Source organism: Echiichthys vipera, assembly GCF_963691815.1.
Source record: "Echiichthys vipera genome assembly, chromosome: X".
NCBI classification, from domain to species: Eukaryota; Metazoa; Chordata; class Actinopteri; order Perciformes; family Trachinidae; genus Echiichthys; species Echiichthys vipera.
This window is the reverse complement of record NC_139825.1, coordinates 27,625,813-27,644,793: the sequence shown is the minus strand read 5'-3', so window position 1 is coordinate 27,644,793 and position 18,981 is coordinate 27,625,813. Positions and strand designations below refer to the sequence as shown.

The 18,981-nt window shown below is 39.9% G+C and overlaps 1 protein-coding gene across 1 annotated transcript in view; it reads left to right on the top strand.

Moving 5' to 3' along the window:
- The first annotated feature begins 3,136 nt into the window (after nucleotides 1-3,136).
- The window catches only part of tex264a (testis expressed 264, ER-phagy receptor a), a 72,353-nt gene continuing 56,508 nt past the window's right edge, over nucleotides 3,137-18,981 (top strand). Inside the window, exons 1-2 of the mRNA XM_083939654.1 lie at nucleotides 3,137-3,620; nucleotides 18,199-18,420. Coding sequence (XP_083795780.1) covers nucleotides 3,363-3,620; nucleotides 18,199-18,420 — 480 coding nt within the window. The 5' untranslated portion in view covers nucleotides 3,137-3,362. The remainder of the gene's footprint in view (nucleotides 3,621-18,198; nucleotides 18,421-18,981) is intronic.

Sequence of the window (18,981 nt, the reverse complement as noted above, 5' to 3'; positions counted from 1 at the left end):
ATAATTGTGTATCGTCAGCATAACAATGAAAATGTATGGAGTGCTTCCTTCCTATTTCCTAAGGGATGCATATATAAGGTGAAAGAATCGGTCCAAGGACAGAACCCTGTGGGACTCCGTGATTTACTTTAGTGTGCATGGAGGATTTGTCATTAACATGTACAAGCTGAGATCTATCCAGCTTAATGTGGTTCCTTTAATGCCAATCAGATGCTCCAGTCTCTGTAGCAGGATGCAGTGGTCAATAGTGTCGAAGGCAGCACTAAGATCTAGTAAAACAAGCACAGAGACGAGTCCTTTGTCTGAAGCTATTAGAAGGTGGTTAGTAATTTTTACCAGTGCTGTCTCATTGCTATGATTCATTTTAAATCCTGACTGGAAGTCCTCAAATAACTCATTATTATGTAAAAAGTCACACAGCTGATTGGCGAGGTTTTAGAGAGAAAAGGAAGGTTAGATATAGGTCTATAGTTGGCTAGTACCTCAGGATCGAGACTGGGCTTTTTAAGAAGAGGTTTAATTACAGCTACTTTAAAAGACTGTGGTACATAACCTGCTGATGAAGACATGTTAATCATATCTAATACAGGAGTGCTAACTAAAGGTAACACTTCTTTAAGTAACCTAGTTGGAATAGAGTCTAGGAGACAAGTAGAAGGTTTTGATGCGTAAATAGTAGAGGCTAGTTTGTTAAGGTCGACTGTAGAAAAGCAGTCCAAGAATACATCAGGTCGTACAGTTGTTTCTAAGGTTCCTCGGTTTGAAGAAAAATTGGTGGCTAGTGAGTTGATTTTGTCTCTAATAGTTATATTTTTGTCATTAAAGAAGGTCATGAAGTCGTTACTACTGAGGGTTATAGGAATACATGGCTCAGTAGAGCTGTGGCTCTCTGTCAGGCTGGCTACAGTGCTGAAAAGAAATCTAGGATTGTTCTTATTCTCCTCTATTAAAGATGAGTAATAGGCTGCTCTGGCATTATGGAGGGCCTTCCTATATGTTTTTAGACTTTCATGCCAAACTAAGCGAGATTCCTCCAATTTAGTGGAACGCCATGTACGTTCCAATTTTCACGATACTTGTTTTAATTCACAGGTTTGTGAGTTAAACCATTGAGCTAACTTCCTCTGTTTCATTATGTTTTTTAAAGGAGCAACAGAGTCGAGTGTTGTTCTTAGTGAGCCTGCAACACTGTCAACATGATGACCAATTTCAGAGAGACAAACATTAGTGCAGGAATCTTGAATATTAGGATAAGGCATTAAAGTAAATGCAGATGGAATCGCTTTCTTAAATTTAGTTATAGCACTATCAGATAAACATCTGGTGTAGAAACTTTTGCCCAGAGGTGAGTAGTCCTGTAATATGAATTCAAAAGTTATTAAATAATGGTCTGATAAAATAGGATTCTGTGAAAAGACAAATAAGTCATTCATTTCCACACCATAAGCCAAAACAAGTTCGAGGGTGTGATTAAAACAGTGAGTAGGTTTATGTACACTCTGACTTAAACTAATCGAATCTAATAGAGAGATAAACGCAATACTAAGGCTATTATTATCGACGTCCACTTGAGTATTCAAATCTCCTACAATGATTACTTTATCAGATTTAAGGACTAAATTTGACAGAAACTCTGAGAATTCAGATATAAATTCAGAGTACGGACCAGGAGCATGGTACACTATAACAGGTATAATTGGCTGCACAGTTTTCTAGGTTGAATGTGAAAGATAAAGAGAAAGACTTTCAAATGAATTATAATTTAGTTTAGGTAGGTTTAGGGTTGATTACAAATGCAGCAAATAATCCCTACTGGCAAGGACAACTGGTCAGAAATTTCGAGCGTGCTTGCAAACAAGTTTTGGATCATATTCTTTGAACTGACATACCTGTATCTGGCTGTTCAAAGAGTTATTATGATTGTATAATGAGGGTCTTCAAATTTTGGACCTGACCCAAAACAGAACAGATCCATGGAAAACCTAGCTGAACCCCACAAGCATAGATCTGAAAAAAACAAAAAAACAACCAATCAAACATAATGCAAAACAATTAACAAGCATTTATGGTCGCAATACATTTTTACATGTTACTTTACACTCATCGCCTCACGCACGGTGTCAGCTGGGTTCGGGGGGTGCTGGTTGTGAGGGACAAGTGGTTGAACATGGATGGATGGATGTTACTTTTCCCTGCAGTTTACAGTCCACATTGTCTGTCTTGCATCAAATATCAATTTTTTCCCAGGCAATGATACACCACATGATCTAACTGGGTCAAAGCTGATAGCAGAGCCCTAAAACAATTACACTGAAAACAATTTAGACCTGGTCCAACGCGTGGGCAGATCCTGGATGCCAAGAACAGAGTGCACCAGTGATACACATGCAGCTGTGTATATATCAGCCTTTTTTGGTAGTTTTCTTCCCACTCATAAACAAAAATATATAAATGCACTTGTAAATGTTGTCTGGCTTATAAAAACGGACATAACATATTTCAGCGAGCCCTTAAAACTTTTTGCTTTGAAACAACTTTTTTACTAAATGTATGCTGGGTTTACTAATCTGTCCAACTCTACTCGATTATTCTCAAATGTGTTTTCTATGTTTGCGTCATATTTTGTCCTTAATAAATTCCCATAGTTTGGTAAACTGGAAGTCAGCAGAACTTTAGATTTTTGTTGGTTGAACAACACCTTCAGTGTTTGACTCTACATGTCCCTAAAAGCAGCATTGAAACCTGTCAGACATCCTCTAGAGGACGAGAAACAGTGAAAGAACAAAGCAGTTGAATGGAAATCCCAGAAAATCACTGCTTTTTGTTACAATCTATATCATCATTCTGCAGCTTTTGGGCTGAACCATAATAATGAAAAGAGGGGGGGGGGTCCATAAATGCCAATGCTATGGTCACTAACTATTGTTCAATTTATCAAGAGAAGTACTATTCATGTATTATTTTCACCATGTAGATTCAATCATTTAACGGTGTGATTAATCAATGCAATGTCATAGTTCTTTGAAAAAATGCATTCGTGTCACCACCCCTGCTTAGACGACAATGGTCTATCCGGGAAGCATGTTCGGTGTTTGGGGAAATACCGTAAACAAACTGTCTTTCCTGTCAACTTGAACGTGTTTCCTCTTTCGCGTGAGGTTATTGCGACTGTAAAACACGAATGTAACAGCCTCTCTTGAATAGCCACGTTTTTTGTTGTCGTTTAAAGCGGCTTGAACCACAGTCCCGGTGTGTAGCCCGGAGGAGGTAGCTTTTTTTTTTTTTTTTTTTTTTAAAGCTACCATAGATATTTTTTTCCAATTGCATTGACTGCAGCAACTGTACCAATTTGAGAAGAAACCATGTCCGATTTAATTCTGGTGCTCCTGTTGGTCGTGCTCCTGGTGTGTCTGGTTATGACAGTGGGTGGCTTCCTGCTGTACTCGGGACTACTGTGTGACGTGATTATTAAGACCGGGCCACCTCCTGTCAGAAATGTCACCATTGCTTATAAGTTCAAAGAGGGATCCTACAAAGACTGCGGTGCAGCCTACACGGAGAGCTGCAGCATTGGGCCAAAGCTGAGCACCGTCGGTGTCTTCTACGATGACCCCAAGCAGGTGAGGGACCTCCCCCCAGGACTCAGCCCCTGTTAGTTTAACTACACACTGAGATGTTTACACTTGACCTCATGACATAACCGCACATGTACTTTGCTTCCTGATAAGATGTTACAGTTGGTGAGATATGCTTTGTTTGACCTGGCCAGAGTCTTAAAGGTCACAGAAAAGGGGTTTATATGATATTTCAGTAAAGTGGAACTACGCCCATTTTCAAACTTCCTCTTATTCCCATGGTCTAAAACAGAACCAAGCATATTCGCAGACCCCAAAACTCTCTCCCAAATCCAAAAAGTGCTCAAATTAAAGCAGTGATGTAATCGAGTGTAACTGCTCCATAGACCAGATGTTCGCAAACGTTTTTGTCACAAGGCACACCTCACACATTAAAACAAGTATTACCAAGCAAGGCACACCTTTACATATTATTCTTTGTAAATCATATTAAACAAAACTAATTTTAAGACTCACCTGACCAACAGCCAACCGCAGCCATAGACAATGCATTGGGAAAGATGTTATAGATGTCACTGGGAGGAAGTTCTGAGTATATTGGTATACTTTTTGTTTCAGAACTGAGAACACTACGATAGAACCGGCTAAAGCTCAGTTAAAGAAAACAAACTAAATCAGTCTCCCATTCATTGTCCATGGATCAGCTCTAGACTTTATGCATCTCTGGTTTAGTAGAGCGTATTGACAAATTTGGGTTGAGTTTTCCTATAGGCCAGGGAAATATCATTGGAGTTCCCCTTCCCAAATGTACACTATTTTAGTGAGTATCTTATGAGCTGTGATAGTATTATTATTATTTTTTTAAATTCATGTTTAGTTTAATTTAGATTCCAGAGTGGGTTGGCTCATTTCACTTTTTTTTGCAATACAAAAACAACACATTGTGAAGGCAGTTGTTTCATTCTTAATAAGGTTGATAGGTTTTTTTATTTTTATTTGAAAGTGTAATATATTAACACCTGCACTTTATCCCGACAGCGTTCACTTTTATAAAATAGAGCTAAGTACATTTTGCCATGTTGTCGATGATGTTTGAATGTTTGTTTTGTTTTGTTTTGTTCTTTGTTTTTGTTTTATGCCTGTAAAGTATGTTCTTTATGAAGAAATCATGCACTGTGCAGAAGACAAATTTCCCCACAGGGACAATAAAGTTTAACTTAACTTAACTTAATGTTAATACATAAATAATAACACAAAAAAAAAAATCACAATTTCTCAGAGGGAAGGCCTCTTTTAATTGCCTCTATTGTCCATATCAATGCTCCACAACTAAAATGTATTTCACACTATTATATATAACAAATAAAAGCAACAAACTGTCAAATTTCTGCTTTAAAATTGACAAAATTAACTAAATAGTTATTAAAATGGTTGTTCTTTAACTTTCTGCCCACTAACTTATTGAAAAATCAACTTATCGTTTAGCTCTACAACAGTGAGTTTCAGTTGGTTTCTAATGGGATTGTCTGTCTACTGAGAAATGGTGCTGTTTGAAGGTCTTGGAGATGTCATATGGAAGTGTAATGTGCAGTATAACTAATGTGATTCACTCTAATTCAGCATGTAAGGGGTTAAATGTACAAGCAGCCCTATGAAGGAACTGAGCCTGGATGACGAAACCAGTCAGCTGTTCAATGCCACGTTGCACTGTTGACACTTTTTCCCCTCTCATCTGTGGCTCCAGGGTGCTTCAGCATTTCTGTGCCTCTGACTCAGAGGTGGTAACCAGACCCCAACCAGAAGGGCAAACACAGCCTCTTTACATGTGTCTGGAGAGAGCTGATAGATGTCTGTGTACACTTTTTTTTGGCCTAGTCTAAAGGGTTATGAAGTAACAGTCACAGTGCACATGCAAGAAGCAGTGAATCTCCCTTTGTCATTCTCCTAATCCAATACCAAATTTCATATAAACGGGTCATTCCTCAGATGAGATCTGCTGTTGTCTCCTGTTTCATTTCACATTCTCCCCGTTCATCACGAGTTGTGTTTTTAGTCAACAAGATATGTATGCACAACAGCTGCTTGTTAGGCGGGAATGTTTATTGAGTTCCCAGCTGATGTGGGAAGAGTATACACACGATAAAATTTCACAAAGTCAGAATATAGCTTATTTATGTCTTAATCTGTGACTCAACAACTAAATGAACAGTAAAATGTGGTTTGCCCTTTGAATAGATCTCTGCTTAGGTTGTATTGTGACTGTTCTGCTGACATTTGAGTGTTGAGTTTGTCATGGTTGGGTGAGTTAAGCCATCTGACAAACAGTATGGCAAAATAGAGGCTTTTGGCACATCGGCCGTGCACAGTGCATAGTAACTCAGTCTGAAAAGTTGACCAGGTGCATATGATTAGCATTATTAAAACAGCTTATTCTTATCCATTGGGGAATAAAGAAAGTGGCACTTTGTACTTGTCTTTATGCCTACCCCTAGTTTTTCTGCAGCACACTGTCCTTTTTTTAGGAAAGGCTTTTAGTGGAAACTCTGACTGTGAGTCATACTGGTGGAAAATTGTGGCAGAAGGCTCATTGAAGAGCTTGTGGAACTTTTCTGCTGGTGTCGGAGTTTTCGGAGAGTCTGGAGGATCATAAGGGGCCGTAAAAGGGTCTTATGCACAAGTCTCTGCAGGGCAGATATATTTCTATACTGATCTGATGATGACTCTGTCCTGGAGTCTGAGTCTATTCTGGCATAATCTGAAGATGTATTGACCTCCGACCTCCTTGTGGAGATAGATTTGTCATCACATATCGTCATTGACTTAACTTTTAAGGAGCCTAAACTGAAAATGTCTGCAAATGCAAAAGCATTCGACTTCCAGACCATGGAAGTAGTCTTTGGTAGTTTTTCCCACTGATTGAGAGAATATAACCCCAGTCAAATCAAACATTTCTACATGAAATAATGAATTAAAGCAAAGGGTGTACTGATGATATCTTACTGTAAGATCTGAATTCTTGACTGTCTCCTGCCAATCCTAATATCCTTTTTGACATGAGAATTTGTTTACCTTCTTTGTTTACAAAGGCCAAGAGTCTGATTACTCACCACCAGTCACATGAGTACATGCAAAACGTGAGCAATGCCATTTGGCTGAACACTGCTAAAATGGGATTTAATAGTGTTACAACTTATTTTTATGTGACTCAATTCAAAACTCTAATGCAGCAATTAAAGAATGAAGCAGTTTTAAGGGGATTAGGAAGCAAGCTCTCATTACTACTTTTGCATGATTTACCGTGGACTTGGCAACTTTCTTTGTTTATACTGGACCTAAATACTTAAGGTGGCCTCTGCATCCACTATAAGAAGCAATAAATGTTTATTCAAATCAGACTACAGGGAAGTATTCATAAACCAATTAAAATGTATTTATTCAGAAAATATTGTTTGGTGAGTGAACATGTACTACAGCCTCCACCCTCTAAGCTTAGCCAAGCTCTGTTTGCTTATTGCACATGACAGCCACTAGATAGCAGTGCTGGCATTGAAATTGAGTTTTGTAGGCGGTGGGCACATCCTCAAAACCACATTGATCTTTTTGTACTTAGTTTATTACTATGGCATATGGTGTGAATTAGCCTCTTATAATTCACTCAGTCAAATATTTATGTAATTATATTAGAATAGAATTTAGGATTGCAAGCTTACACAAGTGACTGTGTATTCATTGATCACTGTGTCACTGCTCTTGTAGTAATTTCAGTCATTTGCAGTATAATCCCTGTTTAATAACTGTAATGAAAGACAGCAGGACTCTCTGTCCTGAGGAGCAGAATTCAAAAGTAACCACAACAACGGATCAAATTAATCAGAGGATGTGAAAAGAGCAGGCTTCTGTTATATGTTTGGCCAGTCAGATGGCTCTCTGGACAGCTATTTGATTTCTCTGGTCTGCACTGGTTTACATCCTCATCTTACTCAGTTGAGGTGTTTGAGGCAACACCGATTAGCCCTACATCTAGTTGCTCTTATGTCCATTCATGCATGTATGCTTATAATTGCCATAACTTCTCTTCACAAAAGCCTGAGGGATTTCGCAGTTCAGCAGTTTTTGCTCACAGGTGTAAGTCACCCACACAGTAGTCTAGTTTACTAGATGTACGGTGCGGGTATAAAGCATTCTTCTCCCCTCCCTCTACCTCCGCTATCTATTTTGCAAGGGCACCGTTGCTGCATCCGGGCCTTAGCGCCACCCAAGACAATTGTGATTGGTCTGATTGGTCCCCTATACTAGAATGTTAAGTTGTGCAGCCAGACAAGACTCCAGCACACACACAGCATTGTGAAAATAGGTCTGGCAATGCGAGACTATTGGGACAGTTACCCACAATGCTGAGTTACCTCAGGCTCTGCTGTAATGGGGCTTTGACACAAGTATTGAACAAATCTCAGTCTGGATAAAATACAGACTAAATCACTGAAATCCTACGTTGTAGACATTAGTTATGTTGTAGAATGGCAAGACATTTATTCAACCAGTATGCTGTCTGTAGCGCAGAAGATCAGCGTTTGTCCATACTTGGTAGAACTACACAGGAAATGCAGCTGCATCTGACACCGATAACATGTGTTTTTGTATCAAGGCTAAACTAGAGCTGCTGTTCATCATCTGATCTTCTGAATTCCCACTTTGTTTTAGCTCCTGAGCAAACCCACTCGGGGCTCCCCATGGCAAGCAGGAGAAAATTAAATATCATGTGTAGACGACATATATGGGAGTGGCAGTGAAAGATGAGGCGAGGTGCGAAACTGCCTTGGATGAGGAGTATAAATTGGTAGGAGTCTGACTCACCTTGAGAGCTTTGCGATGCTCCAATTCATCAATCGGAATTTCAGATCAGAGCGCGGAGCATCGCTGCACTCCCAGTCAGATTTATTAGCATTTTACTGCCGCTTGTCTGTCTGTCGACAGCAACAACATGAAAGGGTGGCTTCTGGCAAGGAGTTGCTGCTTTTAAAGGTGGATATAAAATGAGAAATAAATACGCTGATACTCAGAAGTCTGGTCCCCCAGCTCTTCAAGTCAATATTATGCAAGATTGAGGACATGGCAGCTCTCCCTATAGTAAAGCACCCCATTAAGGTTTATGGACATCTCTACAGTGAGTGACATACAAAAAGAACTAAATGGGGAGCTGCATTTTTATCTCGCAACACAACTGTTGAGTGTATTTAGGATGCCATTTTGATCCGTTTTAACAGACTGTGTAGAAAGAAGGACATTTCTCCACACGCTGTTGATGTTAAGTTTTGTCAGTGAAACAAGATGGTGAAGAATGTCTTTAAATCCTCTGCGCCATCAATCCTGTGACACGTATTGGCTTTTCAAACCGTGTTATGAAGCGCAGGATATTGGATTACACAGGTGAATATTTATCAGAACTGTTCACAGAAAGGAGGTGGAGAAAGAGAGTTAGAACATTTGCAGAGAAGGAAGTAAGCGTATGCAGAGGAGGGAGGAATTAATTCATATCTCCCATTAGAGAACATAATCTTCCTGCTCTGTGACATCTGGCTGGAGGAGTGCCACACTGTGTCCAACTGGCCAAGGAGTGGTGAACCAACTCAACGACTGTGGCGAAAGAAAACTGAGTCCTTCCTCCAGCAGGCTGCTCATCCACGGCAGTAATTATACATGCCAGAACTCCCAGGATGCCATGTGTAATTACCAGCCACCAAGTCTGAGCACAGCCTAAAGGCACAGCGGTGCACTTGGTGAAAGAGAGAGACCAAAAAAAAAAAAAGATTTCCACTGGCTCCTTACTTGAGGGGCCATTTTGGCCCACGCCTCATCACTGCAGTTATATATATTCTGAATTGGGTGCTAAAGGCATATCACCATATTGTCATATCACCCAACTCAAGTGACCTAATATAAGGTTGTTTAAAGTATATACTTTTATACTTTTTCAACGCCACATGTCTAAAACTATATGATATCCACATTCTATAGTATCGAAAGTACAGAAGTTATTAAAAAAAAACAGATTTTCAACCCAAGGCTGCACAGATGAAACAATGGGGAATGAAACCAACTGTGTCAGTATGTGTCCATGGATTTTCTGTGTATCAGCTCTGTGTGCAGGTTGCACTTTTTGCTGTGGTATCAGGGGTATTGAGTGTTTTTTTTTTATACTAGCAGTGCTTATAATTCTGATATTGTAACACTTTGGCTTAATATTGTATCAGTCAGTGTTATGTTTTTTTTTTCTTGCTCCTCAGATTTTAAAATGATCCTCACCATTACTTTGCTCAGTCAGTTTGCTTTAACTGCATTTGTTTGGGTAAGCATACTTACTTCATTGCAATTGCTGCTCCATTAATTCAGCTGCAAACAGCACATAACAGCCTACCTGTGGTTCCAGTGCTGTGCAGCTCTATTAGTTTCAATTTCCCTCCTGGTGACTCTGTCTCTGCTGCCTCTTCTGTCTGTGAGGGAGGGAGAACATCTTCCAATCAGCTGAGATGGGTTATCGCTCTGACACACTGAGGCAAAAGACTGCTCTTTTTGAGAGATTGCTTATCCCGTAGTCTTTGGTTCTTCTTGCTCCACATGTGTCAGGTTCTTTGCTTGCTCACGGAAAAGCCCTAAACGCCATCTGTCTCGGTGCTCCAGATATAGAAAGAAATACTGTCAACTGCTGAACAGAACAGATAGAGAGAAGGCAGTGAAGCGTATTGTTTGTATGATGCATTTATCATATATGTTTGGACTGTGGGTGAATGTTTTCGGGGTTATAATGTGCCCTTCACAAACTTGATTTTCTTTATGAATGCTGCATTTGCTGCTTATCATGCTTCAATGCAGACATTGATGTGAAGACAGCATAGAAGTCCAGAGAGGCTCCAAATTTGCAGATTAATTGACTGCAGTGCAGCGCAGGAGCCACAGTCTCTTTACTCCATTTTGGCATAATGAAGTAAACCCAGTTTGCCAACAAAATAGGGGTGTCACGGCACTCCAAATCTACAATTCAATTAGATTTTCAATTATTTGATAATAAACTTTTTTTCAGCACTAAAGGCTATGCCCTTGTTAGATTATCAAGTCATGATTCATAAAGAAAAACATATTTTCTTTCAAATTCTTCTTTAAAAACATGGCATCAGGACTTCCAGTTTGGCTGAGATGGCGTAGACACGCGTCGAGTCTCTTCCCGCAACTTTTGATAATTTCACGTTTCAGGACCCCAAAAGTTACTACAAATAGTAATCTTGTGTCTTTAGACGGATACACCACCGAAATATGCAGATGTATGCGAACAGACAGACTGTAAAAGACCAGGGGGTGAAGGCTAGCACTTCAGACGAGGCATGCGGCAAGATTAGCATGGTTTTACGGTGCTCACCTCTGGACAGAGCACCGTACAGCCCTCTCCGCAGAGTTCAAAGCTGTACCATGTCCATGCCACAGTGTCCGACCACGCTCAGAAGATAGGCTCTTTCCAGGTAAATGCATATCTACAAGACAAGTGTCTGCTAACACTGGAGTCCCGCAGCCAGCGCCATAATCTCTCTGTAATTGCCATACCTGAATCAGTGGAGGGGCCGCGGCTGACAGCCTTCTTCGTGGGGAGCTGCTCATGGAGGTTTTCGGCGAAGGCTTCCTGGAGGCTGCAGTAAAGAGGCTCCCACATTGCCTAATACGAGGATTATGCACCTGAGGTGGTTGCGGAGCGCCAAAAATACCGAGAGGTAATGTCGGAGCTTTATAACCTGGGCTTCAGAGCCGCGACAGGCTTGTCATCGCGATGAAGGACGGAGGAAAAAAGAGACTTTCTTCGGTCACTGAGGCAAAAAACTTCATAACTTCCACCCGTGCGGAGGAGAACTGATGACCGCGGACGGTTGTTGATTTCATCACAGACAAGCCACTGTCACGTTGTCTGGATGACCGTGTACTAATGGTGGAAGTCCTGGCAGACTGCTGATGTCTGTAAGAGGGTTTTGAGCGGAGGTCGCTGGATTGACATTTTAACGCGCTGTGGACATGTTGATTCAAGATCCAGTGTTTTCTGATATTTCTATCTTATAATTCCTTTTTTTCGTTTTTCTTTCTGTCCCTGCTTACACTATTGTGTGAGTTCGGATTGTCTTTGATCGACCTTCGTGCCAAGTGCTGGAGGCTTGTCCACATGTGGATTTTGGATCGTTGCTATATATTTTCTTCACAGCTCTATTTTCTTTTATTTCAAAATTTTTGTCACCCACCGCCACAGGGTTATCTGAAGTATTCTTCACCGACGCTAAACTGGCTAAGATATACCCTAGTCAAAGTGATGCTTTTAACCGCTGTAAGCAGTCCCCAGCCGACCACGCGCACATGTTCTGGACGTACCCAAAACTTGCTGAATTTTGGTCCGATATATTCCAAACCCTCAAACAGGCATGTAACACAGATTGAAACCAGATCTGACTTCTCTTTTTGGGCTCCCTCCGTCTAAAAATCTGCCCATTACTACACAACGTGTCGTGGCCTTTACCACCCTGCTCGCTAGACGTAACATTCTCCTTAAATGGCAAAAATGTTTCTCCACTGACTCATAATAGTTGGATATGTGAAATTTTACAATGTCTAAGGTTAGAGAAGTTAAGGTTTTCACAGAGGGGATCTTTGACAGCATTCCACCAAACCTCGGACCCACTGCTGACTCTTATTAGTCTTAATGTCACTCCTGATGATGCAGAGTACACTTCCTAGTGCTCGCTTTACCTATCTACTTATGTTTTATGTTGTTCAGGTGCTTGGTTGGTTATTGTGACCGTGTCTGACACGGGTTGTTGGGAGGGACGGCGGGATTCATGTTGTTTTTTTTTTGTTTTGTCTCTGTTCTTTTCACTTTAAAGCAGACAATACGACTGTAATGCTTTTTCTTGTGTACTTGTCTGCAAAATTACATTAAAAAATTTGAAAAAAGAAAACATGGCATCAACTGTGATATAATGGCCATCATTTTTAGGAATGTACCACACTAAGGTCATATGATCATATATACTCATATATTTAAAATGGGGGAATTGCCAATCCTGCTTTCAATAACTTTAATTGAGCGCTCACTTCAACAAGAACATGAAGGGAACATTTTAATTTCAATTATACTTTTTAGTTGTTGAATACTACAAGGGAGCCTTTAAAAATAACAAATAAAATGGGAAATGTATTTACTTATTTGAAGTTCTTTTTTAGCTCCCTCACACTGCTGCTGTGTTGCCTTCACATAGTTTATATGGTTTGTTGAAAGAGGGAGCGGATGTTCTGCTCTTTCAATGTTAATCGCTCCCACTCTGCTCATTAAGCTTTGCATTTTGTTGATAAGTCGCTTGGAAGTTGTGTTTTAATGAGCGTGGTGATGGTCCTCGGTCAGACGGAGTATGGTATGCTCAATATTATCCTGTCTTTAAGCTATAGTAGGTGCAGAGTATTGGCTGCTTGCCTGTTTGCCTTGTTTGTCCCTATCCTCCCCAACCTGCCAACACTTAAGAAATGACCATTTGTATACAGGGCCAGCACTCAAACCAATGCATCCCAAGATAGCCAGGAGAGAAGACATGCAGGGCCAAGAGGAGGAAAGATGAAGAGAGTAAATCCTCATTACGTGTCTGCTAATAAAGAATTACCTCTGTCAGCCATACCTTTTTATTGTTGGAGTGCCCTCATCCATCAAAAAAAGGCCTTGTAGCCTCAAGCAAAGAATTGCTTTTGAAATTACTTTCTTTCCCAACAGGTCCTTGGAGACCCGGCTTAGGGGAATCTGGTAGAGATGGGAATGGCACCATTTGTGAGGGGAACCATCTTAGAGTCCCGTGGGCTCTACAAAAGTTGGCTGTACATGCCTTTTTTTCACCCGATTTAACGAGCCTGCTTAGCATAGGGAAATATAGGAAATAAATGTTTGCCGTACATGAAATCAGCAGAGAAATATTCAAATGAAATTAAACAATTGTCTTGCAGATAGCTTCAATGTACATTCAGTTGAGTTTTAAAGTCACTGTTAACTGAATTGTTTTTCTGCAGCTCGATACAGAAACACAGTATTTCAGTGTTCAGTAATAAAGGTGAAACCTTTACAGTGTACCCATTATCTGACTCTCTGCTTCTCACCCAGGTCAATCAAAAGCCACAGTTGGCTTTCCTCAGTTTCCTGTGAGAAATGGAATCACACGCTGTCTTTACAAAATAAAGCTTTGGCAGTGGCTGACTTTTGGTGTGCCACTGCCCAGCGTGGACAGTGCCTGAGAATTTCTACCTTTTCTGGTGTCAGAATTTCAGACACAAACAAAACAACTTTGGAAGACAAGATAAGTCAAGTACATGGAGCGTTGTTCCACTCTTTCCTAATTGCCTGTAGTCTCTGGGGTGTGTTATCTGGAGGGAAGCAGAGATGAGATGCAGTCAGGGCTGCTGTTTGTTCTTGCCACTGTGTGGGATGTGAATGGTAGCTGGAGCCCTGAATGATATCATTAGTGAACTACTGGTTTGGCTAACACACTCTCTATCAGTGCAGAGAGCATGAGGGATGATGAGATGGTAAGATACTGAAACAAGACCGTGGAGGACAGTTGTTATCCCCTCTGTGTTTGAATGGTTATTGTTGCGTCTTATCATAGACCACCAGTGTTGACAAGCAGTAGCTCTGTACAGGAGGCTGGTTGACAGCCCATACATTCTTTTACGTTAATGTAGGAAAGAGGGTGTTGTTGCAGACCAAGCCCTGCACATAAATCCCTTTAGATTACAAGATAAAGAAAATACAATTCAGTTTATTAAAAAAAGGCTAAGAAACCAATGCCCATTATATTAATAAGGCATATAGGGCTGGGGTACCATTCAATATTAATGCAGCAATGATATGATCAGATTGTTATTGTTTTAACAAAACTGTGTAATTATTGACTACAAGATAAATGTGATGAAAACATGTGTATTCAATCTTATGTTTTAATTGTATAAAGAGTGTTGTTCAATGCATCTTTATTTATGTAGTTTTCCATACATTTGACATATCTCGACATTTAGGCTATAGAACAACAATTAAAGGGATTTTTAAGGCTGTACTGAAAGCACAGCAATACTTAGCTAAATCTTAATGTCTGCATGCGTTCATGCTCACAGTAGCAATGTAATGATGTCTAGCAGGCGTAATGTTGACAATGTACGCCATCTTAGTTTGGAGTGTAAGCACGCATTTGCTAATTAGCTAAACAAAGTACAGCTGAGGATGTGGGGAATGTCATTAGTTTTTCAGGTAATTAGCATAGACTGTATAAGATATGGATTTCTATGTAGATTGATTTGCTTTTGGAGTGAGACTGGAATGGCCATTTGAAAAAACTGCATTCCTTACGCATTTGCTTGATTTTTCAGCAGCAGGGGTTGCTGCTTGATAATTGATCAAATTTCTTCCCAGTAGTTCCTTGGGAATTGCAAAGTACTTAATCTTGAGCAGGTACTTTCTAGAGGAACTCATTTTATACCCGAGTTCCTAAAAAGGTTATTTTAAAAGTTCCTGTGGAGGAAACATGCTCGTAGCTCTTAACATGGATTATGATATAGAATCAATTTAAGCCGTACCACCAGGCCCTAATGGAAAAGTTATTTCTGCTTTCATATCAATAATGATTTTTCCAAAATAGATGTCATCTTTCTCAAAAAAAAAACTCCACTATCATGTTTTTTAAAATGTGATTTCTTCAATTTATTTTACTTGGCCTTAATATAGATAGATCTTCGCTGTCACATTGCTGTAATAACTTACTCCGACAATGCAAACACAGCCGTTGTGACTGTCTGTGTTTGCAATGACTCATTGCTTCATTGTAAATAGATTTAGTGTATCTCATGATGCCTTGAATGAATAATTCTCTGTCCAAAGCAGGTGATCTGTGTTCTCTGGATCGCTGTCTAACATGGGGGTAAGGATCTCTGTCAGGTGACAGTAAAGATTATCTGCTCATACACAACAGGCACTGTCAGTCATTATTATTACCCATATGATGCAGACATTAAGAGGCACTGTGGGATGTGGGTGCGGTGATCAAATAGATTTATCTCGGCAGCCAACAACACTGAATTATGGCACAAAGTCTCCTGTATGAACAAAGTAGGACAGTTGGAAGAGTGCAGTGTAGTAGCATCACAATGCAGTCAAAAATAACCTTGAATGTGAGAAATGAGAAGGAAAAGAAGAGAAGGTTGTGGTGGTTAGATGTGATAATTGTGCGAGGACACCAGGGACATGAAGATGAGTGTTGCTGACTCCCATCTGTGCCCCCTCAGTGCCAACCCTTCACAGACGGCCACTGTCGCAGAGCAGAAACCAACAATCTTAAAGGACCATACCAAGAGTTTTGTATGTTTTATCCCCATCAGTATTCAGTACAGACCACATATACACCCCCCCCCTTTTAACTTTAAAAGTTGTCAATCCTGCCTTCCCGGCCTTCACTGGTTCCCAATTCTCAGAGCAATATAAAAATCAACCTGCAAAGAATTGAATTGGACAATCTGTCACAGTGAAGATTATGTTTGCTTTTGGTTGTGTCAACAGAATGTTATTCATATGTCTCTCAAAGTTTTTTTTTATACTGTACACGAATGACTTGAAACCAGTAGGGTTTTTTTTGTGTATTATTATTATCATATTTACCTGTGTGATTTTTAGTAATTTGACAAAAGCATCAGCTTCTCTCACTCTGTCTGAAGCTCTCCACACCAACAGCAAACTGTCTGCAAACATATGCGAGTGGGAGAATCTCATCTGATTGACAGTTCGCTCAGTGATTAAGATCTCTCACATCTGCATGCAGACATGTGGTCATATTAAGAGACATTATGGTGACAGACACTTTATAGTGAAGGAGACCAAACCTCCATGTCAACTTGTATCTACTCAAGTGTCATCAGGCAAAAACAAACAGAGGTGCTGTTTTGAAGCTATACCTACAAATCTGGGATTTTTTTTTAGCCCCAAATCTCCAATTTCTCAATATTTTGTACATTTATTAGTAGGCAAAGTTCGGGACTTTTTGTTAATTGATATCCATGTTTAAAAAATAGTATTTTTTTTGCATGTAGCATGTTGTAAAAATAAGTGATCCTTTCTGGAACACTCAACTAATGTGCTTTTCTGCATAGATACAATTTGAACTGGCATATATGTGATCTGGTTGTTGGATATCTGGAGTGGGATGTTTACCAGAGCTGGCAGCCCTCTGTCCAGTGACACTGAAAACTAGGGTGCAACGTCTCCACAAGTTTAAATCAAACAACGTCTATTTTTACTTCCTTGCGTGCAGTTTTGTGCTGAAACACCATCAACTGCACCAGAGATACACAGGTTACATCCCCCCAAGAACTCCCTTTCTCTGGGGGTCCCCGTTTGCTTTAATGACATATTTTTTTTATCAAAAATGATGTCATGAAAAATAAATGACACATGAGTAAGAAGAAATTGGTGGCCTGTGCATGTTTCTTTAATCAAATGCAGGTTTCAGCTTTTTTTGTGTTGTTATTTTAAGATAGAAAGTACTAATGTTCAGCTCACTGTAATGTATGTATATCCTTTATTTAACCATTTAATCTCTTTTTCAAGAGTGACATGGCCAAGAGGGCACCATAAACATTGTTATAACAATAAACAAATGTTGCCGAAGCCTGGGGCCGGTTTCACAAAGATATTTTAGACCGGTCGTTAGTGTTAGACCAGTCTTACAGTCAATTTTCTGCTGGATTAGTCTGGACATTTCAGAGTAGTTAAGCCTAAAAGTTAGCCACTCTGCCCCCAGATTAATTGTCGATGTAAAGCCATGGTATTTGGAAGAATTTAGATGTCTATCTAAAGTCTGTCTAGCAGTTAGATTTAAGCTAAAGTCAAAGTTTGTCTTTGTGAAACCAGCCCCTGGAGGGAAAAACAGAAATTAAACTTCAGCTTGGAGAGAAGCTTTTCAATATGCTTGGTAAAAGTTCTGATCAATACTGATACCTAAATACAGGATATAAAAATATAATACAAGCCTTATGACCAGGAAAAAACAGCATCAATCTATTTCACAAAATTCCAGACAATATCCAGCCTCATGTCACAATATCAGTGTTATATTGATATTACCAACATTACACCAGTGTTGTGTCAGTCAGCTCTTCTGTGATGTTACTTTTCTTTTCATACACAATCCAAAGAGCTCTCTGTATTTTAACCCCACAATTCACTAAATGAACCACTTACAAAATAAAGTTGGTTTAAAAGTTTGACACAAGTGCAGCAGAGTCTTTGAGTGGCTTATTTACAATGTTTTCTTTTACGTGGCCGATGTAAAAAAAATGCATTTGCTTGTGCATAAGAAACTAAAATTTAATAAATTGTGATAGATCGATTTATGTCCGTCTTGAATCCAACAGAAGTATGCTACAGTATAATACAATAGAACTATATGAAAAATGTCACATTGTTCAGAGGAGTAATGTAAATAAGTACGAGTTTCTACTTGTGTGAGGTGACTTACTGAAGGGTATTACGTGGATTTGCAAATTTTTCATCCATATTATCTCCCTGTTCCTACAGAGGCCAGCAGAAAAATGCCGTTATGTGGTTGGCAGCGTCCTGTGTGAAGGTGAAGAGAAGCCGGATGAAGAACTGCAGAAGATGTATGAGCAGTTTGGCTTCAAGGTGTTTTCTCTGCCTCAAGTGAGCCATGCTGTGACCACCAGCTTCCCCTGCACCACCCCTCTGTCTCACGTGCTGGGACCTTACAGGGTCTACCCCAGGCTTGCTTCCTACATCGAGGTACGGACAATATGCATATGTATATAATCTTAAATTAGTAAAAGCTGCAGTTAGTTATTCAGATTGATCCTTGATCTTATCAAAAAAGGATCCGTGAGTCATAAGTATATGCCATCACATTATAAAAAGTAAGACAGGATCTGTCCTCTTCCTGCTTTTCAGAGGACCCCCTCTCATTTGTTGTTTAATTCATCACATGCGCAGATGAGGTCTTTAAAGTAGATTAAGAATAGATGAAGTAGTTGGAAATGAAGGTATGTCTGAATCCCGCGGCCCATATGCTGGGCTCCATGTCCTCAGGACAGGCCTCAGAAAGCTATTGACATTTACTGATGACATTTACACACATGGATTCGTTTTGGGGCATCCCACTGCATGAATAATGCTCCCTGTGTGCCTGCGTGCGAGTGCATGCACAAGTGTGCTCGCATGTCTGTCCATCTGTTTATTTAAACCTCTGTCTGTTCACAGGCGGTAAAAAGGACCCATTTCCTAGGCAGAAAATCTACCGTTATGTCTACAAAACAATGCTTGCCTCTTGTGCTATTCTTTCTCATATTT